The sequence below is a fragment of the Cynara cardunculus genome (assembly GCF_001531365.2).
Source record: "Cynara cardunculus var. scolymus isolate 2C chromosome LG 10, CcrdV1, whole genome shotgun sequence".
In the NCBI taxonomy this organism is placed as follows: domain Eukaryota; kingdom Viridiplantae; phylum Streptophyta; class Magnoliopsida; order Asterales; family Asteraceae; genus Cynara; species Cynara cardunculus.
Genome location: NC_037537.1, coordinates 21543537 through 21569086, shown reverse-complemented (window position 1 = coordinate 21569086; position 25550 = coordinate 21543537). Strand labels below are relative to the sequence as shown.

At 35.5% G+C, this 25550-nt stretch overlaps 2 protein-coding genes across 16 annotated transcripts; both read right to left on the bottom strand.

The window, feature by feature from the left end:
- Positions 1 to 1702: 1702 nt before the first annotated feature.
- Positions 1703 to 14693, bottom strand: LOC112518883 (glutathione reductase, cytosolic). Of its 2 annotated transcripts, none has more exons than XM_025126667.1 (17): positions 14546 to 14693; positions 14075 to 14222; positions 12770 to 12834; positions 12504 to 12573; positions 11286 to 11357; positions 8411 to 8614; positions 8128 to 8201; positions 7960 to 8043; positions 7704 to 7791; positions 7536 to 7617; positions 6203 to 6276; positions 5243 to 5350; positions 4814 to 4878; positions 3987 to 4100; positions 3698 to 3797; positions 2724 to 2777; positions 1703 to 2071 (listed from the first exon to the last, which is right to left on the bottom strand). In XM_025126667.1, exons 2-17 carry the CDS (start codon positions 14210 to 14212, stop codon positions 1976 to 1978), a joined length of 1488 nt encoding a protein of 495 aa, XP_024982435.1. In that variant the 5' UTR covers positions 14213 to 14222; positions 14546 to 14693; the 3' UTR covers positions 1703 to 1975. The 2 variants fall into 2 exon arrangements, with proteins under 2 accessions (XP_024982435.1, XP_024982436.1); XM_025126668.1 differs by lacking the exon at positions 14546 to 14693 and adding an exon at positions 14357 to 14533.
- Positions 14694 to 16678: 1985 nt separating this feature from the next.
- On the bottom strand, positions 16679 to 25238 carry LOC112520300. Of its 14 annotated transcripts, XM_025128626.1 has the most exons (9): positions 25073 to 25216; positions 24765 to 24866; positions 24271 to 24321; positions 21307 to 21375; positions 19496 to 19593; positions 18468 to 18522; positions 18308 to 18369; positions 18139 to 18190; positions 16679 to 17180 (listed from the first exon to the last, which is right to left on the bottom strand). In XM_025128626.1, the coding sequence occupies exons 4-9, from the start codon at positions 21324 to 21326 to the stop codon at positions 16997 to 16999; spliced, it is 471 nt and encodes a 156-aa protein (XP_024984394.1). In that variant the 5' UTR covers positions 21327 to 21375; positions 24271 to 24321; positions 24765 to 24866; positions 25073 to 25216; the 3' UTR covers positions 16679 to 16996. The 14 variants fall into 14 exon arrangements, with proteins under 14 accessions (XP_024984394.1, XP_024984397.1, XP_024984389.1 ...); XM_025128629.1 differs by lacking the exon at positions 21307 to 21375 and having other exon boundaries at positions 25073 to 25238; XM_025128621.1 differs by lacking the exon at positions 24271 to 24321 and having other exon boundaries at positions 18468 to 18664.
- Between the last annotated feature and the right edge of the window lie 312 nt (positions 25239 to 25550).

The window sequence follows — 25550 nt, the reverse complement described above, 5'->3', positions numbered from 1 at the left end:
ACTCCAAAAGACACCCCTTTCATTCTCTTCAAACCCTTTATTCCACTCTTTATTTTCCATCCCTCGGTGTTTGGAATTGCTTATAAAAACAATTTATTGACTTATTTCGATGTGACATCGATAATAAGCATTTTTGAGTGTTTGAATAAACAACTTATACCGGTACCAAACCGATAATAAGGAGTTTTTAAAGAAGTTAAACTCTTCTGGCCTATAACAAGTTGATAAGTGCTTTTGTAAAAAAGCAAAAGTTGTTTCAAATAAGCAATCCTAAATACCCCTTAAATGCAGACGCATTTGGTTTATATCCCATGATCTATTAAATCGCTCAAACATCGGATTTTGAAATCTCATAGTAGTTGTTGTTTCACGATATTTCATACGATTTGGTTGTAACAATTAATTAATAAAAAATTATTTGATTTATTTTCATAATTTTTCATAAATTATCTACAAAAAATTGGAATTCAATTCCATTCTCAATCCCACAAACCAATCATATCGAAAATTTTAAATCTTTTCATGAAATCTAAATCCCTCGAAAACAATTTATCAATTCCTCAAAACAAACTCTTAAATGGATTGCGAATCCCATGAATTTTGTGAAACGCCAAAATAGTCGGTGTACGTATGTTCTCTTGCTTGCATATAATCGGATTCGAACAATACATATACTCTATAGATACTAGAAAGATACTCGTGCATTGCAGCAAGATACATCAAGATAATACTTCGCTTTATTTTTTTTTTTATCTCTATCGATATAATATGGTTTTATGTAATTTTGAGAAAATGATAATGTTTTTATTCATAAAAATCTGAAAAAAAATTATGTCGATATTAATATCAAATTAACTAATTAAAAATTCTTTGTTTTTATGTAATTGCTTTAATTCAAATTTCTTATTATAATTTAATTTAGTTTTAATAATAAAGTAATTTATTTTTAGTTTAATAATATAAATTTTATAAGGTTAATAGTTAACTATTCTGTTATAAGTATAACTCAATGATTATCTTAATTATATTTTAGATTTTTTATATTTAAAATGAGATGTTTATTTAGTAATTGATTATATTTATATACAGTTAGTTACACAAATTCAAACACCGAGCTTTAATAAATTGTACTTACGTACAATTTACTTGTAGCCTCAAATTTTAAGTAATATGCATCAATAAACAGTACTGCATACATAAAAAATAGTTTTTAAGAGTTTCTATCAAATGCTTTAAAATATAGTATAGATTAGTCGACTTGAAATCAAAATTAACCCGACAAAATCAGAACTCATCAAGACAAAATGAGGAGCAAATATTAATTGCCAATCACCTACCATTCCATTTACTCTTCTTTGGAGCTCATAATCTAACACACACAGGTTCATTGTTGTGTAATGAATTGGTAAGAGCTACCAAAATGCCCGAATTCATAGCTAACGAACCTCGTAAATTCCATATGAAGCAGACTGTAGGGTTTGGAAAGGGCAAGATGTACGTAGATCTTACATATCAGTTATAACAAAGCTTAGTAAACCCTACATTAAGGATTGTATGGTTTGAAAAGGGTAAAATGTATACAGATTTTATATCTACCCCAATGAGATCATAACAATTATAACGAACACTAGTAAATCCCACATGGACTAAAGAACTCCAGGGTCTGGAAAGGGTAAGATGTACATAAACCTTTTACCCAACCTCAAAAGGACAAGACCATAGCAGTTGTAACAATTCGTACTCAAAGCAATAAACTTGTTTATTGTCTCCCATGTTTTTGTCAAAGATTTTCTAGACAACCCGAGAAACCACATACGAAAGATAACAGAAAAAAAAAAGCCAATCCACGTTATTCATACGCTAACAACAATCAATGGTCGCGAGTCCTGAACCAAAAAGAACGTATACCCATGTGTTTTTTTTCTATCAATGCGAGTTGTGAGAAACAACTAACTTTTTACCTTGTTCTTGGGTTTTAAAGGTTGGTCTTTGGTTTACCAGCTGCAGCAATACGTCTCGTGACTGATCGCATAGTCACAAATTCCTCGGCAGATGAAGGGTGTATTCCCACCTGCAAGAGATATCGAAGATTTCATTACAATGGGAGAAACGGGATCATGACATCATGTTTCATTTAAGTGTGATTGGCTTAGCGGTACCCAGGTTACGAGTAGAGTCCAACCTCCACAGACAGGGGTAGGGATGGAAACGGGGTGGGTAATGTGCGGGTAATGCATCCCCCGTCCGGCCGTCCCGATCCCGACCTGACTAATCCCCAACGGGTTCAGAGGGAAGAAATCCCCGGCGGGTTCGGGGAACGTGTTTAGTACAAAAACAATGTATTTTAAATTATAATGAATCGTCACGACATTAATTACCACTATTGAAAATCAAATATATGTCATTTAATGATAAATGTGTACATATATATTTAATTATTTATTTATACACACACTATATACATATATTAAATAAAATAATAAAACTAACTGGGGTCAATTAGGGGCAGATAACGCCATCCTGACCCTGCCCCGACCGTCCGTCCAGTAACTCGTCAAACTGGGTAATCCCCGCCCCATCAGGGTCGGGTACCCGTGGCTACCCACCCCAACAGATAAAATTTCCATCTCTGGTCAAGGGTTCAAACCTCACCAAAGATGAGAAGTGTTTGTGAGTTTTGCAGTATATAAAGTATTATACGTTAAAAAGCCATCTAAGCTCACCGTGCTATCAAATTGTGCTTTGGTTGCTCCACACTTGAGTGCAACAGCGATGCCCTATGAAATATGAACATCTTTAGTACTGAACATGAAACTACCAAACAAAAAGAACACGATATACACTCCATACTGAAGAAAAAGAAAGATTAATGAAATACGTAGTCCAGGTGAGATGTTGAAGGACGACAATATAAAAATGCTGCATCACAAGGAACTGTGGTTGCTTTGGACGGTAAAAGCCTGATCAGACATGGGTCTTTTACATCACATCATAGAAACTAGGGTGCAGTATGATCTGGCTCGTTAAGAGGTTGGAGACCCGGGACCTAGCCTTTGTGTTTGATATCTGAGATGAGCTTGAGCCGAGAAGGTATACAAAAGGTATACAAACAAGATCTAGTGAATTTATATTTTCTTAAGGCCAAAATGTAACAGAATTTGCCTTGGTTTCTAGTTAGTGTAGTGATAAAAAAATTCTGAATAATGTAATAACAAACGCTCAATTCTTCCTATTTTTTACCCATTTTGATTGGTAACTGCTAGATTTTGTAACTATTGATGACATTAATGACAATTATCAAGTTATAACGTAATTCTTAGTCACATGAAAAAAATGTCGCATCAAAATGGGTACGAAATAGTAAGAACTGAACGTTTGTTACATTAATTCAGGAAAAAAAAATCCATAGTTACACTAAAGATGAAATAAAGCAAACTTCATTACGTTTCTGACCTTAGACTGAATTTGTTTCCTGAACCATTTAGTTGATGTTTTAAGGAGCATATATTTTAACTAGATGTTTAGTCAATAAATACCAAACTAAGACTCGAGTTTTTGATGAGCCTCAGTTTTCTCAGCTCAGCAAGCCCGACCATACCAGCTCTTTCCCCAAATCAACTCAAATAAATGGCTAGTAGAAACTACAGGTGAGGACATTGGCAATTCAATTAGAAGCATCAAGAATGACTAAAGCTACCTGCATAATCTCGGCTGCATCTGGCCCACACATCGATGCACCGATAACTTTATCGGTCTCCGCGCTGACGATAAGCTTCATGAGTGTCTTCTCTTGCCGTCTGTGGATATATATATGAAGATAGAGTTGAATACAAGTATCATACAAGGTAGCAAAAAGTGCAAAACTAAAAGCTCCATTCAACTGCAATATTCCAATTATCATCTTGTGGGTCCCATTCAACTTGAAGATGGGACCACGAAGATAAAGAAATGGAGGGTGACACCGAAAATTGCACATATTTACGTACCCAGAGATGGAGTTCTTCATAGGATTAAATGTTGATGTGAACACCAAAATGTCTCCTTGGGCTTTCTCTATGGCCTCTTCTTCACTTACTCCAACAACAGAGAGAGGCGGTATGCTGCAATGGCAGAATATAAATTTGTTATACAAATGTAAAGGTGTCAGACGTTAAGGAAATTGGGCTCCTTCTAGTTTTTCCGTTCTAATACACTCCCCAGTAACATGTTGCACCCAAGGCTCCATGGCTTTGCAAGGGATTGGGAGGAACGTCTTTGTATGTAGTCTTCCCCTTCCATTCTCGCCAAGAGAGATTTTCCGTGACTCGAACCATTGTTGTATCAAACCAAACAAACCCAGTAAGTCCCACCTCGAGGTGGGGTCTGGGGGTGGGATGTATGCAAAGTGCAAACCTGACTTCTACCTCGAGAGTAGAACAACTGTTTCCATGAAGACCCGGCTTGTGCAAAGTGTGCAAAAAGAAAGGGTGAAGCTTGTTCAAAAATTTTGCAACTTGAAAATAAGAAAGACGGTGCTAAAAATGGAAATGAGTTAGAAGTAAGCAACAGAGAGGAACAGGTACGATAAAACATAACCAAGGTAGGAATAACTACACACCCAATCTTGGACTCAGAAGATCTAATACTAGCTCCCTAATCCCTACCCCATTGTGGTATTCTCTAAGCAAAATTTGTTGGATTTCTACTCAAGAACCAAGATCAGAACAAAAAGGCCAGACTCCCAAGTCCCAACCACTCAGAGAAAGTAAATTGGTGAATTTTTTGGTCGGGCCAGAAAAAGAAAGAGAAGTTCAGGAAGAAGATGATTTGTTACCAGAAAACGGCACAAGGTATATTGCTGTAGTCAGGCTTGCTAGGTTCATTACCAAAGACTGTTTTCTGTATGCACAGGAGAAATTATGTCAGCAAAATGGAACTACTCCGTTTGCAAAATAAATGCAACAATTTCCTTTTCAAAATTCTCGGATAAATGAAACATTTCCCTTTTTGGCTTAAATCCGTGATTACTTCTTTCCCCCATCGGTGATCATTACAACATATTGATAGCATCGATTCAGGTTCGGAAGATTTCTCTATTGAGTGTATTTTAGATGTTGGATTAATCGTATGACACTTCCGTTAAACTATGCACCCATCAAAAAGTTGCATTTATTTTGGGACAGATATAACATAACAGAAGAACAATCAATCGGTTCAATATAAAATTCAAGAGCAGAACTCATAGAAGGCCGAAATCACATACAGCGAACAAAGTCCCTTCCATCAAGGCGACAGGAGTAAGATTCATCCGATTGGTGGCATCACCTATGGCCCAAATGCTAGACACATTGGTGCGAGAAAACTCATCAACCTGCATTGTGGAAAACCAAAAGGAAGGGAGATATCAAAATACAGAACCAACTATATCAGTGTCTCGAAACTTCACTCTTTACACACACCCACATGCATATATATATATGTGTGTGTGTGTATCAAGTGATTTGGACTTCATTATCTTCATATTTGTATGAAAGAGCAAAGCGTGAAAGTAATCTCACAAATCTACATTGTTTGAGGTTTTAAATATGTTCCGGCTAACATGGATAAATTGCAAAAGTTAGGAATTCTACAGACATTCTGCATACTTTATTAAGCATTAGTCAACATTTGTTGCTTCTGTAATGTTTCACTAATGGAGTATACGAGTATAACTTAGCAACTAATATTGTATTATTCCCTCCATCCTAAAACAAATTCAACAATTCCTTTCCGGGATTTCCCAACATAAATTCAACATTTCCTTTATTGGCTAAATTTTAATCCAAGATACCTCTTTGCCCATTAGTTTCATCACAAAGAACTGATAACATTGATGTTGGTCCACAAGACTCATCTGCTTTATCATCATTGAGGGGTATTTCAGATATTGCTAATAGAAAATCACTTCATTAAACTACGGGCCTAGAAAACGTTGCATTCCATATGGGACGGAGAGAGTGTTATAAATTGTATCAGTAAAAGGGGTGAAACTGAGACTTGTGACCTTGCACAGGAAAGGGAGATATCTCTCAAATAAGTCCATCACCTTCGCTCAAACTTCACACCAGTAAAAGGCATCAAATGCCACACTGACCATCAGAATCAAATGTTCATCTTATTCCTTATTTTGACCACAAACAAAACAAACTTAGGGAAATAAAGTTAGAGAGTTTATCAAAAGAACCTTCACTGCTCCTGCACTGTCAACTTCAACACCTACTGCTTGCAAATTTAACCTCTTTGTATTAGGGAGCCGCCCTGCAACCAAGGAAGAAAAAATGTAAGATTTGGAGATGAATGAGCAAGCAAAGCCTTACACACAGATTATACTTATTCACCGTTTTAGTATTTTGGAGAATTTTCCAAGCATATGAGCAAGAATGCAGAATGATCATACAGCAAGGTTTTGTACTTTGTAGTAAGAAAATAAAGGTTTGTTTACTTCAAGAGCAAAATATGGATGCCTACTAAAATTCCCTGTTAGCACCATAAAGCAAAAAAAAGATTATGCCTTCTCTATATCGAGGGAGGAGTACCTTTCAGAGGTTTAAGGAACAATACACTAATTTTAACTCGTATTGGTTATACGATATATTGAGTTACGCTTTTCTACCCTTACAGCAGGGAGTGCCTCACAGAGGTTTAAGAAAAAGTATGGAACCTCTAACTCTCAGAATTAGTTACAGAGGCGTGTTCGTGATGCTACACATACACATTGGTATTGATAGGGACACGAAAATAGCTGTAAGCATGTCTGGCATGGTACTTAGGAATCGAATCTTACATCATTGGGATCAATGATAGAGTGATTGATGACGATTTTAAACCACATGATTTAATGGGGTGAAAAAAATGGTGATAAACATCAAGTGTCTTAAAAGCCGCCCTGGATGTGAAAGCTAAGTTCAATAGGACAGTGGTGAAACCAGCTGAGTTGTGGGGTAAAATGTTGGGTTACCCAAAGAAAGCAGTACACCAGATGAGTATTTAACAGAAACATAAACAGTGAAGAGGACGGGTGGCCACCCAAAGAGATGGAATTAGAAACGATGATATATGATACGTGGTTTGGGCCACTGCTTGAAGGGAGACCAAAGCGACAGCTAGAATAGACACATTGACCAAAAGTGGATAGCTTGCAGAGATGGAGGTCAGCCAAGATTTAATATGGGAGTGAAAACAATTTCAGCAAGTTAACTATATCGCAATAAAATGTTTGTTGTTGTAGAGTACAAGAAGCCATTATTTTGCTTCCCTTGCTATTTTAAGATTTTATAGGACACTAAGAAACATCACATCAAAAAATGGGTAAATAATAAAACTACAGTTTTATCAAATGGCTGAGAATGTCATTCAAGTAGACCAAAAAAAGAAATTGCTACAAGTTAGCAGCATCATGTAAAATATGTGGGACTACATAAAAATAACCGGGATCTAATCAATGTGATTATCTTCAGGAGAGCTAACAAAGAGGTCCAACCATATCTGTAATCATCGAATAAGAGGCATAAAATTACCAGTGGCGAAAAGTACAGCATCTGCCATTAATTCTTCACCATGATCTGTAGTAACTTTTATGCCATCCTCCGTTTTGACCAGCTGAAACATATACATACGATTTAAATCACTGGAAGATTCGGGAAAGATAATGTGGTATAATCAATAATTAGTTGAACTAAAAGAACCTGAGTCAAGTTAGTCTGTGGGTGCAAAATTATGCCTCTTCCTTCCAGATTTCTTGCAACCAGAGCTCTCATTTCATCATCAAAACCCCTGCAATGATAACTTCATCAAGAAGGCGGTCTTGGAAAAGTTCACTGAAAAATGTCAATTTGGCTAAAACAGGGCTGGTTGTAACTGAGATGAAGTCAAATATTTATACAGGACAAAATTGTCTGGGGAAGAAAGAATAAACAAAAGTTTTTCAGAAGTTTCTATGACCTTAATGGAAGTTCCTTTCTGAAGCATAGATTCACTGTGGAGCCCATCCCACGCCATATTGAAGCAAACTCAACAGCAATATACCTGATAGGATATAAGAATTAGTCGTCCTATGAGGTTGCTAAACTAAAAATATATAGGAATTATAGGATGAAGAAGGCAACGCACCCTGCCCCGAGTATAACAACGCGCTTTGGTAACTCATCCAAACTCAAAGCCTCATCTGAGGTTATAGCCAACTCCTAAATTGACACGCACAATCGTAAAAGAGCATGATTTTTAATACTGTATACAGAGAATGGGATGTGAGGACAAGAACTTGAATGGATTATTTGGATGTTTATGGATTGGGTGATTTAACAGTTGTCAAGTAAATAAATAACCAGTTGTTAACTAAGAAAGCAGTTGCTTGATTTCCCATCAAGAAGTGAAAATTTCCCAAAAATTTTACCTGCCCAGGAATAGCTGGACGTGCCGCCCTGCTACCAGTTGCTATCAGTATGTGCTTTGCTGTATAGGACAGTTTAGTGCCATCCAATTGTATCACCTCCACTTCATTTGGGCCCACGATTCTCCCCTCCCCTTCAAACAGTTTGACTCCTGCATTTGAAAGTAAGCGCTTGTATATCCCATTTAGCCTCAGTATTTCCTCAGTCTGCAATAACATATATATGTGATGAATAAATATTACCCTGCCGGTTACCCTACGTATTACATGAAATCCAGAAATTATTATTTACCCAAACATCCTTCACATGTGTGAATACATATATATATATATATATATAGACACACTCTCTTTAAACACATATGGACACATCTTTACCATTTGTGAATATGCACATGTCACATGTGTCCTTGACTGAGAATTTACCCTTGACACTATGATTTAATGAGTAGATCCTACTAAAAGTAAGTCAAACAGTTTTAGATCCTACTAAAAGTAAGTCAAACAGTAGTTGAATATGGATGTATGGTAAAATAGATACGACAAAATATGAACTGCTCATAAGTTGGTTTATAATGTAGACACATACAATGTTTTCTAATACAAACTTGAAGATTGCTGAAGAAGAAACTAAAATATAACATGATCCGGAAGAGGTCAAACAAAAAAAAAAAAAAAACAGAAAGCAGTCCTAGCAAGGTAATTCTTGTTTTTCCACCTTTCACAATATTACATCGAGTTGCATCTTTAAAGAAAAGGTAAATAACGAATATATCACATATGAAATAGTATAGCTAGCTAGGAAGGATAAGCAGGTATAATACTAATTCCACAAGAACCCTTGCAACCCAATAACCCTTTCAGGTCAACAGATTCAACATCAATGGTATAATGGCAACCATAAAGAGTAAACTGAAGTTGGAAAAAGAACAAAGCAAACAACATTACATGTTTAGAGAGAGGTCCTTGTACATAAACTGGCCTCTCCATTATCAAGTGATCTGTTTTGGGAGAAAGCAGCATTGCTGTCATCCTACGTGGCTACGTGAATATAAGTAATTGGCCGCAGCACAAGTACTCATTTGAACAACTTGATCCCACTAAAGTTGAAGGAAAGATAGTGCCAACAGAGAGTTATCTTTGACGTGATAACGGTTTCCAGGTCACTCCTGATAGCCAGGGGATTAGTCGGTGCACGTAAGCTGGCGTAGAAACCCACGATTACCCAAAAAAACACGAAACTACCACTTGAATGGCACTACTATTGGCACTGTTGTGTGTATAACTAGCAAAGAACAATGTATGTTGCACGAAGATCTTTGCATGATTTCTTTTTTGATGTTTAATTTAATTGATTTTTCCAAGTTACATAATAAAAGAGGAGATGAGAGAAAAACAACACACGCTCAAGGAGGAAAACAAAGGGTAGTCTCAGAGTAAAGTTCCCTGTCATCACAAAATAAATGAATATTGACCTGGTGGCAAAAATGTTCAGTCATTTTATGTCATCACATTTCACTATCTTATGCTATTTAAAATAACTGAACATTTTTGCCACCAAAAATCTAAAATTTGAACTATTCTACATGAACTATTAAGTGTGATTACGAAAAGGTTTTCAAGTTTTTAATACTCATTTGATTGGCTAAAGTAGTTGATCATGAGAAAGAATTTATCAAGAAAAAAGTGTGTGCAGTTGATTTTCTACCAAACAAAGAATACCTACATAGCATGTATTTATTGCCTTTAAAACCAAAAGGCTCACTTAATTTGGGAAAGTAACAAATCTAAAGGCTCATTTATTTGGGATAGAAGGAATGCCAAATAACAGTGGCATGCAATTAAACATTAAAAGCTTGGTAGAAATTATCATTAATGCTGATGTTATGGATACTTAGAAACAGACATAGATGAGAAATTATTTTCAAATTAAAGCAACTTGATCATTGTGTAAGATTGGATGTGAACAAAGGTAAGAGAAAAAAAAATTAAAATTACAGGGTAAAAACATTTAGAAATTCAAATACAAACAAGTACGTTTAGCTTACAAATCTTATACACTAGTCGAACATGTTCCAAAAGCATCACAATCTTAGTGTCTACATATTATTGATCCCTCGTTATTATTCCTAGAGACTCACATGATACATATAAGAAGATAGAAATGAAAATCATTTAAACAAAATCTACAGACATGTTCAACTAAAATTAAACATCATACAACTTTATCCAATATTATGAGTTTTTAACAAGATTCTATAGTAGTGCAGTACATTTTCTATTGTTACAAGCAGAGAAAACAAAATTATTATTAGAACATGTTCCAACACAAAGGTAAGGGTCAAAATATCCAAGTTCAATATATCTAATTCTCCACTTTGGATCCTTGTGATTAAAAGAAAAAGATATCATTCAACCATCATTATAAGAATTCAACATATAGGATTCGTCTTCTCTGAGTATCCAAGGGTTTGTGGATGAATGCTCTATTAAGTGAGTACATCATAGTTCTTGTAAGAAGTCAGAAGAGAAGACATCGAACAACAGGATTAATATCAAATGCTGTTAGTGGCTAAACGATGACAGCAGAAGAGCCAAATTTACTAGAGGTATAATATAAGCCAATTTTTTTAATGGAAATGAAAAGGTAGGCAGTAAAATAGTGAAATAAGAATGATTCATGACTAAAGCTGTTCCTATGGGTAAGAGAAAGAAAGAGCCAAATTTACTAGAGGTCTCATTAACCCAATTAATTTAAGGCCAGGAAAAAATAGAAATTAAAATGGTGAATAAAAAATTATTTACAACTAAAGCTGATCCTATTAGTTAGAGACATATCTAAGCTAAAACAAAATACCCACTAAAGTTTAAAACACACCTTCTTGTGCAGTAGCTTTTTCCAATCAAAATCAATCTTCTCATTCACTTGCCATCCATATTCCCTTGCATCCTACACGTGTTGAAACAAGGATGAGTACAAAATATTTGTATTTCTCTTCTAATGGAAGTGCTAATGAAAAGAAGAGATAGATAATTTCAATAGAATAGCATTTACATACAAAAATTATCCAGAGAAACATAACCATATCTGCCTAAAAGGCAAATAGAATGCCATTCAGGGTAAAAAAATTCTAGACAAATAAAATTTCACAGTTTGCCTAAACACCTTTAAGTTTTGGAATTATGTTTAAGGCGGTAGAGCCTTGAAGCAGAATAACAAGCTTTATCTCCCAAACTAGTTGGGTAGGCTAAAAATCAAAATCAAAATCAAAAGAAGATATAAAATGTAAACCCAAGAGCCAACACAAAAAGGTGAAACACCTAATGGTTCAGTGGCAGGAATGGCATCGGTCCATGCACTCCTATCTAAGATCCACCCCACTCATGCAAAATCACCCTCAATTGCTTATCTTGTTGTCAGTCTTGGCCCACCTCAACCTCTCCTCACAATTCCCTCTTGGTGTAAACCTCATTTTCCAACCAAATCATTAAAACGTCTAGGCTAGACAGCTAGAGATAATCAACCCGCCTGAAATCATGTTGCCTAAGTGTCTACTCTATGGTTGCCACCCAAACCTTCTCCAATATATTATTGTTTTTACTCTTATCCCTCATTTGGTGACCGTACATGGACACCTCCACATTTCTGCTACAATCATCGTCTGTACATGTCGTCTTTTGGTGACCCAGCATTTTGCCTCATTTGGTGACCATACAGGCACTTGAAATAATGTTTGATGTTTCCTACTGCCCATTTATACCTGTCCATTTGCAATCTTGTCTAAGTTGATAATATATTTAAAAAAACAAGGTTCCGTCGAAAAAAGAGCCCAACACGATATCAAAATGAAATTAAAACAAAAGAAAAGGTAAATGATATATACCAAGTGACAGAAAAAAAAAGGATGTATAAAGCACATCAACAATTTTTTCAATTTCAATTGCACTATGAACCTTCATCTCAACTTCTCACACTGTCTACTAGTTTTACTGAATTAATAACAGCACCAAGAGAATCTTAAAGAAAGGAATAAAGGATCCAGGATTTTAAAAAAACCATCCCTTTCGGTAGTTTCTAGTAGAAGCTCAATATCACCTGAATTTCAGGGCCAAAGCTTGCTCCATAGACCAGAATCTTTTTAGGAACGCACCCACGAATCACACATCTGCACCACATGTAAACATTATAAGATGCACCATTACAGAAGTCAGAAGGTGTATGATTCTCAATCAGAGAAGCATGGATGCTCAGTCTCATAACACAACTGCTGTTCAAGCATCATCTCAAAATAATATAAAAGTACATGTTAAATAATAGATATCACTATAGGTACCACTTGAAACAAAGAGTTGACAACTTACGTTCCTCCGACACCTCCTACCACTTCTGAGCTGATTGGATGAAATGGCAGCTCGCAAATCCCAACCTTGCAATAAGAGTTGTGAAAGAGGGATTAATAATTGCATTCGTAGTCACGTAAAATGTACAAACTACATTTATTAGCATGAATAAATTTGTTGAACATAAGTCTTGTATCTTCCATGTCAATTGCAAAAAAATCACAACATCCGTGATGTCACATATAAACTATTCCCTCCATCCCATAAAATTGCAACTTTGACCGACCGTGTAGTATAACTAAGTTTTTGACTACTAGTCAAATGTCTAAGATACCTTACAAAATGACCAAATAAGAAAAGAAATGGCCTCAGGCAGTACCACAGTTGGTTCCGGGGGGGTATACTTGCACAAACAGGTGAGGGTTCAAGTCTCACAACCGCAGTTTGGGAGTTGCAATTCCTGTGGGACTAGAGTCCTTGTGGGCAACGGGCTCTTAAGTCAGCCATCTAGTGAGCCGTTGTATACTTGATTTGCCACTCACATGATGCTTTTGGGGCGGGGCGGTGTGGGACAGCTCAGGGGTTGCCGGTTACAAACCCAATAGGAAAAAGAAACATTAATATCATTGTAATTGAGGGAGCAGGGTGTTCCCTTTATTGGAAAATTTCTGAACTGCCATTACCTATTCATCCATGATGATCTTTATGACTTATTGATTGATCCTAATTTGTCAATATTCAAGAGTGGTTTACACATTTGATTAGTACTCAAAACAATATCAAACTGTGTAACGCCAACTGTTGTAAATTTCATGAATGAGAGGAGTAATTTGAAAGATTTCCTTTATGATAATTAACTGCCAGATTAGGCATGATAGGCAGGACGGAAAACTTTGATGAGGTAAAAGAAGCATCCCATGACTGGTCGTTCTCTGTTGTAAATCACATGTTACTGCAAACGCTAGTTTCTGTGTATGTTGGGGGGTTATTTTTTAGGATAAGTGGTGAATGAAGCGTTGAATACAACTTCAACATATATATATTCTGTCTGGTGAGAACTTCTATTTTCAGATTAAACCACCAAGATCACTAGGAAATCTAAACTTCACAATGAAACCCACAACTAAAGCAACCACCCAATTGCAATTAGCTCAAATGGAAGTCCCTTGAGGGCAAGAAACTGACAGAACGATGTATTAGTATAAACAAAAATCCATAGACCACACACTTTGTCATCAGTGATTTACCAAAGTCTTGTTTTCTTTAGCATGAAGAGATAAGAAAGCACAAATAAACAACCATACACATTCAAGCAATAAATGCTACCTTAGCTCCATACTGAGCTGAAAATCTGGATGCCCTAACACCGCCACTACCAGCACCAATTACAAACAAATCAAAATCATAGTGTGTCTCTTCAGTAGTCTCACCCACATCCCCATCGATCAGCATCTTCCTCGACATGATTAGAATACTAAATCCACATAAAATTGCACAAGGTATTAACAACCGATCAATAATATGTAATATATCCATTTCCTACTTATTCGATACCACCCAGGATGTAAAAAATTCAAGGAAGTTGAAAAAATCAGATCCAGAACATACCACGTATAACGATAACCTGTAAATTTTCACGTAATTTTCGCTTTTTTGTACAAAAACGATCCCCGGATTAAAGCAATACCGAATTTGAGGCTTCTTAACGATTTACAACATCAATTTTGAGGAAAATCTTATGAGCAACCATACTAAAACATACATAAGAAACATGAAGTACGTATTATACAAATTTACCTGTTTAGAGTTGAAAGAACGTAGCAAGCTTGATCTTGAGTAGGGTTTTAACTTGTTGTGGAAGAAATTATAACGAAAATGGTTCAGAATCTAAGGGTTTGAATAGCAATCTGCCACGCAGTCGTGATTGTTGATGCTTTAATTAGATGGAGAATGATCTGTTCTTCAGGTATTTAAACTACAGGGTTGGAAGTTCGCAATTCGCTTGCTTTCTTCTATGGTCGTACCCTGTGCAGTTCGATGTTGTACCCTTCCACCCAAATGTAAAATCAACTATTTCATTTTTGAATTATTTTTTAATAAAAAAATCATTAAAATAACTCATTTTAAATGATTAAATGATTGAATTATTTTTTAAAATAAAAAACTATTAAATTTTCTTATTTTAAATAATTAAGTTCTTGAACCAGTTTTTTAAATTTCGGTGGTTTATTTATTGTTAAAAAATGTTTATGGATTTAATCATTAAAAATGAGAAAGTTTAATGGTTTTTTCAATCAAAAATAATTTAAATACTTAATTATTCGAAATATGATAGTTCGTTGAGCATTTATGAACTTTTCCTTTTCTTATATATGTTTATCGTTTGAGAACTCTAAAGAGATCCATATTAAGGGATTGTTTGTTTACCTCTTAATAGTTCTATTAATAGGCTCTGAACCGTTAAGAAGTGAATCTTGTTTGGCAAAAAAAAAATCTGTCTTTTAATGGTTCTAAAACCCTCTGAATGATTTTGTATCTTAGGCCTCCCTTAACCATTAAGAGCCATAATTTCATCGTAAACAATTATATTTCATTTTGCACTATATCATGAGAATCTTTTAATCATTCTGACCACTTAATGATTCTACGCAAAACCATTCAGCAACTGTCAAACAGCCCCTAAGACATCAATATAATATTATTAATTAATGAAATAATTAAGGGCGCAATTATTAGTAATAGTTTTTTTGTAGTAAAACGTTTTCAATTTGCTCAACTTATGTGCATACTTAATTGTTTGGTGTGGGAAACGATAATTTTTGACGTTTCACATATGAAACAACATTGCATATACAGTGTACTTTCACACGGATTGATATGAAACCCGGCTTTTAAGTTTATATGCATTACTGGATCTTTAAAAGAACGAGGCTCTATTTAATTTAGAATAACTTTGAAAAAGTATAAATGTTTAGATTCATAAATTATTCTCCGAACACAATTCATCTGAGCCCGTTTGGTTTAATGAAATGTTTTTGAAAGATTTGGAATTGGGAGAATTTGGAATGTTTGGTTTATAGAATTTGAAATGAAATCAGATTCCATTATTTTATAAATAATTTAAATACTTTTTTATTAAATGATTATCATAACGTATTTTTAAACACTATTACATATAAATCTACGAAATACCAATCATTCCCTTTGATTTCAACATCGTATGCTTAAGATATTTTAAATCCAGAAAATTTTTCAAACCAAACACAGGAAAGGAAAGGAATGAAATTCAATTTCAAATCACTCCACGTCTAATCAAATCCTACAAATCAAAACGGGACCTTAGGGGGCGTTTGCGTTTGGTTTGATGGAATGATTTCGAGAGATTTGGAATATTTGATGTATTTGGTCTGTAGGATTTGAAATACAGTTAAATTCTTTTTCTATAAATAATTTTTAAAAATAAATTATAAATAATTATGATTATGATTATAAAAATAATTAAGTCACTTTTTTATTAATTAATTATTATAAAAATTGTATTGATTATATGAATAGTAAATTAATGGGCAGGTATCCATTTACCCCGAAAGGAGTTTCACAAATTGTGGACATAGTTTTATCCACAAAAAAGTCCAAGTCCGAATCCCGACAAAGTCCGGTCCTGGCCTGGCTTCAAAGCCCGTCGAAGTCGAACCAGCCCGGAGAGTCCAACCTAAAAAAGTTCAGTAAAGCCCGAAAAAGCTTGAGAGAACTTTTAATCCCAGAAAAAAGTTGCTTGGTTTTGTTGATCCCAACCAATCGTCAGATATAAAACCAAACAAATCCCATATCGGTAGGATGTATATAGATCTTTCTTTGGGATAAAGAGGTTGTTTTCAAAAAGACCCCCGGTTTGGAAAATGAAAACGAAAACAAATGAGAAAAACAGGCTCCAGGCAAGAGGGTGTGCAAAATCAAAACCAGACTTCAGACATTACAAGGATAATCCAAAGTCGAAAATAGAGTACAACACGAAAGACAACAGATCCGCATCTCGAAAGATTGCGATTATTTTAAGACTCTAGACTTTAAATAGGTGATGAAATCACGGTCGCTTTAAATAGGTGATGAAATCACGGTCACTTTAAATAGGTGATGAAATCGCGGTCGCCAAACGATGTTTGGTCAATTGGATGGAAACAACCATCATAAGTCGAACCTTCAGTCATGGGTCGTCTTCGTATGCTTGTTTCCATCGAAAGCCATCATTTACGGACGTTTCTGGGATGGTCCTACCCCAGATTTGGCCTGCTTAATGGCTGACTGAACCTCATTCCAAGCATCGGCTGATATTTCTTGCAGAGAGTCGGAGCTGTCATCGCTTGTATCCTGCACGCCCAACGGCTCAACTTGATTCCTGGCTGGCTTAACAGGATACTCAAGTCTGGGAATCCTAGACCATATATCGTTCAACAATTAGCAACTTTTACAACAAAGGACACATAGAATAACTCGTGGTAGTTAGCGGTGTAGCAAGAGAAGCCAACACATCTAGAAGTTAGCAAGCTCAAACCCATGACGAGCTTGTTGGCTTGTATGGCCTGAGCTCCACGGCTTAGCAAACCAAGCGAACCCACAAAATCCCTGGCACAGGTAGGGTCGGGGGTAGGATGTATGTGACCTTAGGGTAGAAAGATTGTTTCCACGACTTGAAAAAAGTTAAAAGAAACTAGCGAGCAAGCTACAGGTGAGAGTGTGTGCAAACAAACAAAAAGGACGGTAAGCAGAAAATGCCATATTCGAGAGAAATAGGTTAAACAAACAAGGAAACACAAGGGTGGGGGTGTAAACAAGTCGAGCTTTTATGAGCTCCTCGAGCTCGTTTATCTTGAGCTTAATGATTCTCAAGCTCGAGTCAATCTCGAACACAAAATAGAACTCGTATAACTTAACGAGCCAAGCCTCAATAAAACCAATGTTCGACTAGACTCGTTCGAAAGCTCGATTAAATTTTTTGAGTCGAGTCGAGCCATTTGAACATATACTTTTCAAGCCAAACATGCTCATATGTTCATAAATAATACATTAAAATATAAAATTTATCACTTCGAGCCAATAAACGAGTGAATCGATCGCGAGTATGAGCCCATAAACAAGCATTGAGCTTGAGCCTACATTGAAAAGGTTATTTGAGCTCGAGTCAACTCGAGGCTGGTATAATTTTTTTCGAGCTAACCTACTACTCGACTCAGCTCGTTTACACCCCTACACACAGTGCATGAAAAGTGAAGACTAGTGTACAGCAAACTGGTAGCACGGTACTGACAAGCAGCTATGATTTTGCTTAAATGATTGCCAGCTTATATAACTATATAACTTCATTAATAGCAAGACAAGTTGTAAAGTCTAACCTGTTTTCCTCATCCACAAGGTCTGCAAGTAAATTCTTTTCAACCTCAACACCTGCAAATGATGAAGACCCCTGACTTGTGAAAAGTGTGAGAAAGAAAGAAAATTTGCGAAAAAAAATACGAAGAAATTTGAAAAATGATGTTTTCATGTATCAAACATAAAACATACATGAGGCAGTGAAACCATTTCGATAAGCCACGGGATCTTCATAAGAGCTGGTAGGAGGAAACCTATAACAAAAAATAATTACGCAAAGGAGAAAAAAATTAGCAATAGCCACAATATATGCCACCTGAGTGGTGATTTTATCATATAAATTCATTATTACCGGCTACCCTTGATGGTCATTCCGCCTATCTTTGCAATTTCCTCAAAGATTTCCTCTGCAAGATTGAGAAGTGAATTCAAAAGATAAGAAATCAACCACTTGGGTTGTAGCAAGCCTAAGAGGGACGTAGTGGAAATCTCATCTTCCAAGGGTTTAAATTCAGGCGTTGCCAAACCCTTGTGGCCATGGGGGTTCACCTGCGATGACACCAGGCCATTCGTGGTCGCCCGAGGATTAGTTGGTGCATGTAAGCTGGCCCGGAAACCCATGGTTACCCAAAAAAGAGAATGCAAATTACAGATTAACAAGATCATGATGCCTTACTGTTAATTACTCTGGAACTACCACATAAAATGAAAGGAAAGAGCACGAGGAAGTATTTATCATTTTTCTCCGCTCCTGATTCTTTATTTTATGGGTGTTAAATGCTCTAGAACTACCACATGAAGTATATGGGACCCGAAATATCCATATAATTAAAAAGCCATAAAATGAGAATGTTCAATGGCAAAAACAAACAGAACCTAAACATCATGGTTTTAATATGTAGATTTTATAGATGTCTTTAAGAGGAGAAACTCCGGTCTTAAAGAGAATGGACGAGCACAAAAAAATTTGCCACATTACATTCTTTAGAATTTTTTAACCCAGGTTTAACTACCCATTTTTCATTTGCATCAATATTATTTGATCGTTTAACTAAAAAACCAAATAATAATAATAAATATAGTAATGATAATAATAAATAGAATCAGTTCGTTCTTTTGTTAACTCGGCTAAGACTCCCAAAACTAAAAATCCCAAAAATAGGATTAAGGCTTGATACTATTAGAGATGGCAAAAAAGAATATTATATTCATAAAGCAGAAAAATGGAATAAGAAAAGATGATGAAACAATTAACTGTGAATCTGTGATCCTAAAATGCATTTCAATTTGTCAAACCTGAAAAGATGATACTTACGCATGTTCTATTTATTTGGAAGTGGAGTTAAAAAAAATAACTGCCATTCATTTTTTGAATTTTACCTCCTTCGATATCTTTTCCAGAGAAGTATTTATGCCTGAGGTACACAGCGAAGTCGGCTTGCAGTTTCTCAAGGTTTGACATAGTGTCCTTCGAAGTTCTAGACAAAAACCAAATAAGATCATCAGGTAGCTTCTTATAAGTTTTACAAAAACACATTGAAGACCAGAAACAATTCAATAATGGCTTCTTCGACTGTTTAGAATGCAAGTTTGTGCTACACAGCAAAAGATCAGCTACATCTTAGTACCAGGTGATCAATATGAACATACAATTCTTAGGTCCCGTTTGGTTTGTAGGATTGGAAAGGATTTGGAATTCAATTCCATTCCAATCCCACGTTTGGTTTGATGGATTGCTTGGATTTGAAATCCCACAAACATGGGATTTAGAAATACTATGAGGTTTGTTGGTATTTCATGGGATTTTGTAAGATTTGTGTGTAATAATGTTTAAAAATATGTTGAAAACATTTTTTTGTAATAAACAACTAAAAAAGTAATTAAATTAATTATAATTTGTTTTTATAAATTATTTATAAAAACGAATTCAATTCAATTCTAAATCCTACAAACCAAACACATCAAAGAATCCAAATCCCTCCAATTCCAAATTCTTCCACGAAATCCAAATCCCTCAAAACTATTCCATCAAACCAAATGTCTCCTTAGTGTATTTCAGTGTTAAGTTGTCAATCATCAAATAAGTAGAAGGGACCTAAAATAAAATACAAAAGTTAAGGAAGAAAAGGATGTGTTCTGCTTCTAGCAAAGAGAGAGTCAAAGGAAAGAAAATAGAAACAGTTCTTTTTTGTATATTGTGTGTCTGCAATATATCTCATAAAGACACTCGATTCAGTTTTCAAAGAATTACTCCTTCCCCTAACTAAGTGGCCACCACTATTTGACAAGGACCCAAAAGAAGTGCCTCCTCTGACTTACCCATTAAAATATAGTCAATCCTGAAGAAAAGCATAGGGAAAATATTTAAGTTTCTGTTCTATAACTCTTGGGTTATGAGTCTGAACTATAGAAACAGCTTCGTTTAACCGCAGAGCCACAGAGAGTAATGCATTGAATATATGTTTTCAAAACTACACAAAGAAGACAGGCATTCCGCCTAAGGCCACCCTTTTACACTATACCAATCTTCAAGTAATTGTTAGAATAGGCAAACAAGCCAGCATTCTGGTAATATGTCTATGTAGATTATGAGATATGGAACTTGTATGATGATATCTGCAGACATTTTACTGAATTTTTCTGCAGTTCATATTACAATGGACTGAATTCATACAAACTCACGACACTGAGACAAGTAAGATATCAAACTGTGTTTCACGTACTGTTTTTGGAAGTTGCTAGCATTCAACCTTAGATCTTCTTCTTAATGCTACTATGTAGATTTATATGTTCAGATCTGCGAGAATTTAACATATTCAAACTTTAGCTACCTGCCTTATTTGATAATTCCTTAAGACTTCCTTAACTTTCCTATTTTAAATTTGTTGATGATGTTGATTTCTGAAAATCGAATTTTTGACCAACAACACAGATATATAGCAATTAATGTGTATACCATTCCCAGAGGGCAGACAAAACCTACAATCAAACACGCAAACGTTTGATCCTTTCTATCATGAAGAGGGTTAGCCAAATTGAATGTCAAATGTGTTCCTATAAATGCCAATTATAAACCGATCAAGAAAGAATCAAGTGAAAAGGCAAAATCAACAAAAACAGAGAACGAGAAGGAATGCAAAACTGTGGCATATGTGCATCTCTGTGTGTAAGAGAGAGGAGAATGATCATACCCCTTCTTGGAGCCTTCCATATTGCGATTGACAATCGCCAGATATGACGAGAGGAGTTGGCCGCCGCGACTGCGCAAGGGGATGGTGGAAATGAGGGATTATTAGGGTTTCATGATTTTATACCCATTCTGTAGATTAGAAAAGGGGGAAAAGTACATACCCCTAGGTAAGGGCCTAAGGCCCATATCGTGTTATTTAGAAAAATAGTCTCAACCACTAAATCTTGAATCGAGGCATGGTATCGTGGGGGTAAACTAGTAAAAGGCCAGTTATTACCACATATCAAAAACACTTATATTGCATTTGTCTCCTTCACGTTACCAATTAGATCATCTCTACAAGTAATATGTAAATGCCAACAAACATATAATTTCAAGAAACATTATTGTTACCCTATCTCCGAGAAATTATTTCCTTGCAGATATTGATCTACATTTTAAAATTATAGATAAAATAACAATAAATGAAAGGTACAACAACGGTATAACAAAGAAAACCCTACCGAGGTATTAACTGCTTCACTTCTTGTCCAAAATGGATTAAGAAAATGTCAGCATATGGAACACAAGATTTTCCAGACTCGAGGAATGTTGTAATATACATTGATTTATTCTTTTAAGCAGACTAATCTTTATTGATGTTCCCAATATCCTATGCATATATTTTGATGTAATTACGGATCACTGTATACGATCTTGTAAAGAACAGGGTAGGATCCCAAAACCAACCTCAACATTGTGCTTTCGAGGCATACAAATAACAAACTGAAGCTATAACATTGAAACATGGGTCCGTCAACTTGCACATATAATGTGGATGTAGTCCCTTTTTACTCAAACTAATGAATATATATGTGTCTGTGTGTGTTAAGAAATTTATATTGAATTTCATGTCCACAATCACATTAAGAATGTGTTTGGTAAACGGACAGGACTGGACAGGACTCAACGAGCAATAGTGAGGTAGGCGGTGAAAGAATTGTGGAAGGTTTTAGGGTTTTAATTTGACATGGGTAGTTTAGTAATTTACCAAGCTTGTCCCATCTATCTGTTTTGGTTCCACCTATTGTGGTGGGACAGAAAAAATGCATTTTTGTCCCACTCAGTCCTGTTTAGGTCCTACCTAATTGTCGCACACTCGCACCAAAAGTGAGACAATAAGTTTTTGTTTTCTCCCATACTATCCGGAATACCAAACAAATCCTAAAGGGCCAACAAAATCCCAAATTATTCAAAAGCATCACAAACATGGCTCAGCATTAGTTCCCCATCCCATAATAATCGGCATCTGACTTTGATTTGATATATACATTTCTAACTTCAAAATCGACAAACAGGTTCTAGAATAAAACTGGATTACATCAGACCATAAAAAGCAACTATGTTGGAACACAGTTAAAACTAGAAGGTAAAAGGGGAAACTAAAAATATCAATGTCAACTTCTTTATTGGAAGGTAGTAGGTTTGAATTTCTGAAACCAAAGATGTGTAATAATAAGGGAGTATCGTTTTTCATTTTCTTCTCACTTGTAACTTCCTTCTCTTTAGAGCTTCTCACTTCATTCTGAAATGGTATGCTGAAAGATAACAAGGAGACCTCAATTTCCTAATACAAAGTGCCACTCAGTGTTTCATGCTTTTTTTGGAAAGTGAACAGTACATCTAGCAAATTTTATTGCTAAACAGCACGTACTTACCATGATAACTACTCCTTTAGCACCCTTACTCAATCACACCTCAGCTGGGGAACTTTATGGTAGTGTTTGGATGTGCATCTAAAGTGAAGTTGCAATAATCAGTTTTGAGTGTTAGGAAGAAACTGACTATGATTCGGATTTACTAATTATTTATGGTCAAAGTAATTAGATTTAGATAAGCATGTAAGGAGTTGCTAGATATAAAATTAGCTAGCTATCAGCTTTAATCAACAAATTTTATAATTCTGATTCTTCAAGTCGCAATAAGCACATCCAAACCACCCCTGCCCCCCAAAAAGAGTTTCATGACGAATCTACAGCACTTGGACTAAATTGAATAAGTTAGCAAGATGCCTGCATCTAATATTTTCCATCACTCAAGATCAAACTTCATGCTTTTGTAAATACGCTTTACAGAAAATAATTTGATTGACAATGAAACAAGCTACAGCACTTGAGAAGATCACACAACAAGTAATATGACTTCCATTACTAGATTTTACCTAATCAGGGATCCCTACCTTTTATATGATTATAAACACTACTTATGAAAAGGACTATCTGTCTATGTGGCATTGCTCACTAGCATTACATCAGTGACTGAATCTATAGAGTTGTCACTACTCAAGCTAGCAAATCTCCATTTAGTCCATACCATTTAAGGAGGCTTACCATCCTGTTATTAGTCTCATCTTCTCTTTCTTCTTTTGTCCTTAACTTATGAACCAAAGATATATTCTCTGTTTTATTGCTCTAATCTCCAAAGACATGTGCATGCCTCGTTAAGCTTTTCTTGATGACTCTCTGGTCGGCAAATTATAACAAAGAAAACAGATTCATGCAATAACATGTATTTATTGTACCAAAGAGAGGTAGTTCGGACAGGTAGAGATCAACCAAGATTGACACAGGGTAAAGTTAAGTAGTGTAGCAACATGTGCATGGGTAAAGTAAGCCAAAAGATTTGGCCTTAAATAGGTGCATGTGGAAGAAAGTCACTTGTATCTCAGTTAACCTTTTATGTTCACTTATGGGTCCCATCCTTTTTGTCATTTTCATTCAATTTCATTTTAAGCATGCCCAGTTGGTTTTGGATGAAAGACTTGTTTTCATTCTACTTTGAATCTTCCCAATTTCTTCTCTAACTTTTCACAATTGTAACATTGACATAAGCTTATGGAAGTAAATAAACCAAATGAAATCGATCCAGTGTATCCCACTCAAAAGTAAGGACTGTAGGATTTGGGAGAGGTAGGATGCAGGCAGACCTTATCTCAAGTCCTTGGGATTAAGAGGTTGTTTCCATGAAAACCGCCGGCCTGGGCACAAAACAAAGGTGTGTGCATGCAGACAATATTATTGGTAATATAACAGGTAATCAAAAATATGACAGGTAGAATAACGATTTCGATGGTGTGTGCATGATTCAAGGGTGTGTAAGCAGACAGTGTAATTAGGTTAAGACATGAAATACAAGTAGATATAAACCAAACAGTCAATATCAAACTATTAAGCCATTAAGCAAGTCCATTCTTCATACGTGGTGAGTAGAAAGCATATTTTCCCCTTCTCCTAAAAGATCAATACATTTTGATTTTGACTAATCAAAAGGAAATTTGTTTTTGATTCCAATTTCCAAACATTCTGTTCATGAAGTGATAGCTAAATTAAACTTCATAACAAATACTACATACTGAAATTTGTTGGTGATAACTTAGTAACAATATTTACAAGAATTTTTTATTTGAAAAGAAGTTCTAACCTCTCTTGTGTTTAAAAGGCATACACTAGGCTACTGCTGTCCAGATAACCAAACAACATGGTAGCTTCATTTGTAAACCAACTTCCATCACCAAAGGGTATGCTAAACATCATCATATAAAAGATAACCCAAAAAAACAACAAACACAAATCAATTTAACAACGTCAAACGCCATCAAAAACCTAAACTTGTACAGTTGATTCTCAAACAAGAGTAAGAACAATTGGTACTAACTGCTGAACCAAAGATGGAAACTCCTCACCACGTGTAAACACAAACGCAAAATCATGGTGAGCGAATTTAGTTACCTATCATCGATTGGTGATCCTTAATCGCCAAAACCATCTTGTTTAGCCAAGATCTTTGCCGTTTAATGGTTATTCCACATCATTAATGTTCGAATTTTGATATTTTCCCCTTCGAATGACAGAGATACATGTTTGACGGTAGTTTCCTCTTGGGATTTTTGAGACCGAATGATTTCTTGAAGAGAAGAAACGGAACATGATCATATGGACATACTCTAAGCCCTTCTAGTTTCCTTGTTTGTTCAAATAAGCCCTTCATCTTTAGTTTTTATCCTTTCGAACCAAAATAACAAAAATTAAATATTTTTAGGTTACAAATAGGGGTTTGGATCGGGCAGGTTCTGGTAAAATTAATCGTATTTTGGATATGAAAACCAATCCCTGAATTTTGGGTTTTGGATTTCAGATTGCTTTATGTTCGAGGTTGTCGGGTTTTGGTTTTAAGTTGGGGTTGGTCGGGTTCGGTATGGTTTTATGC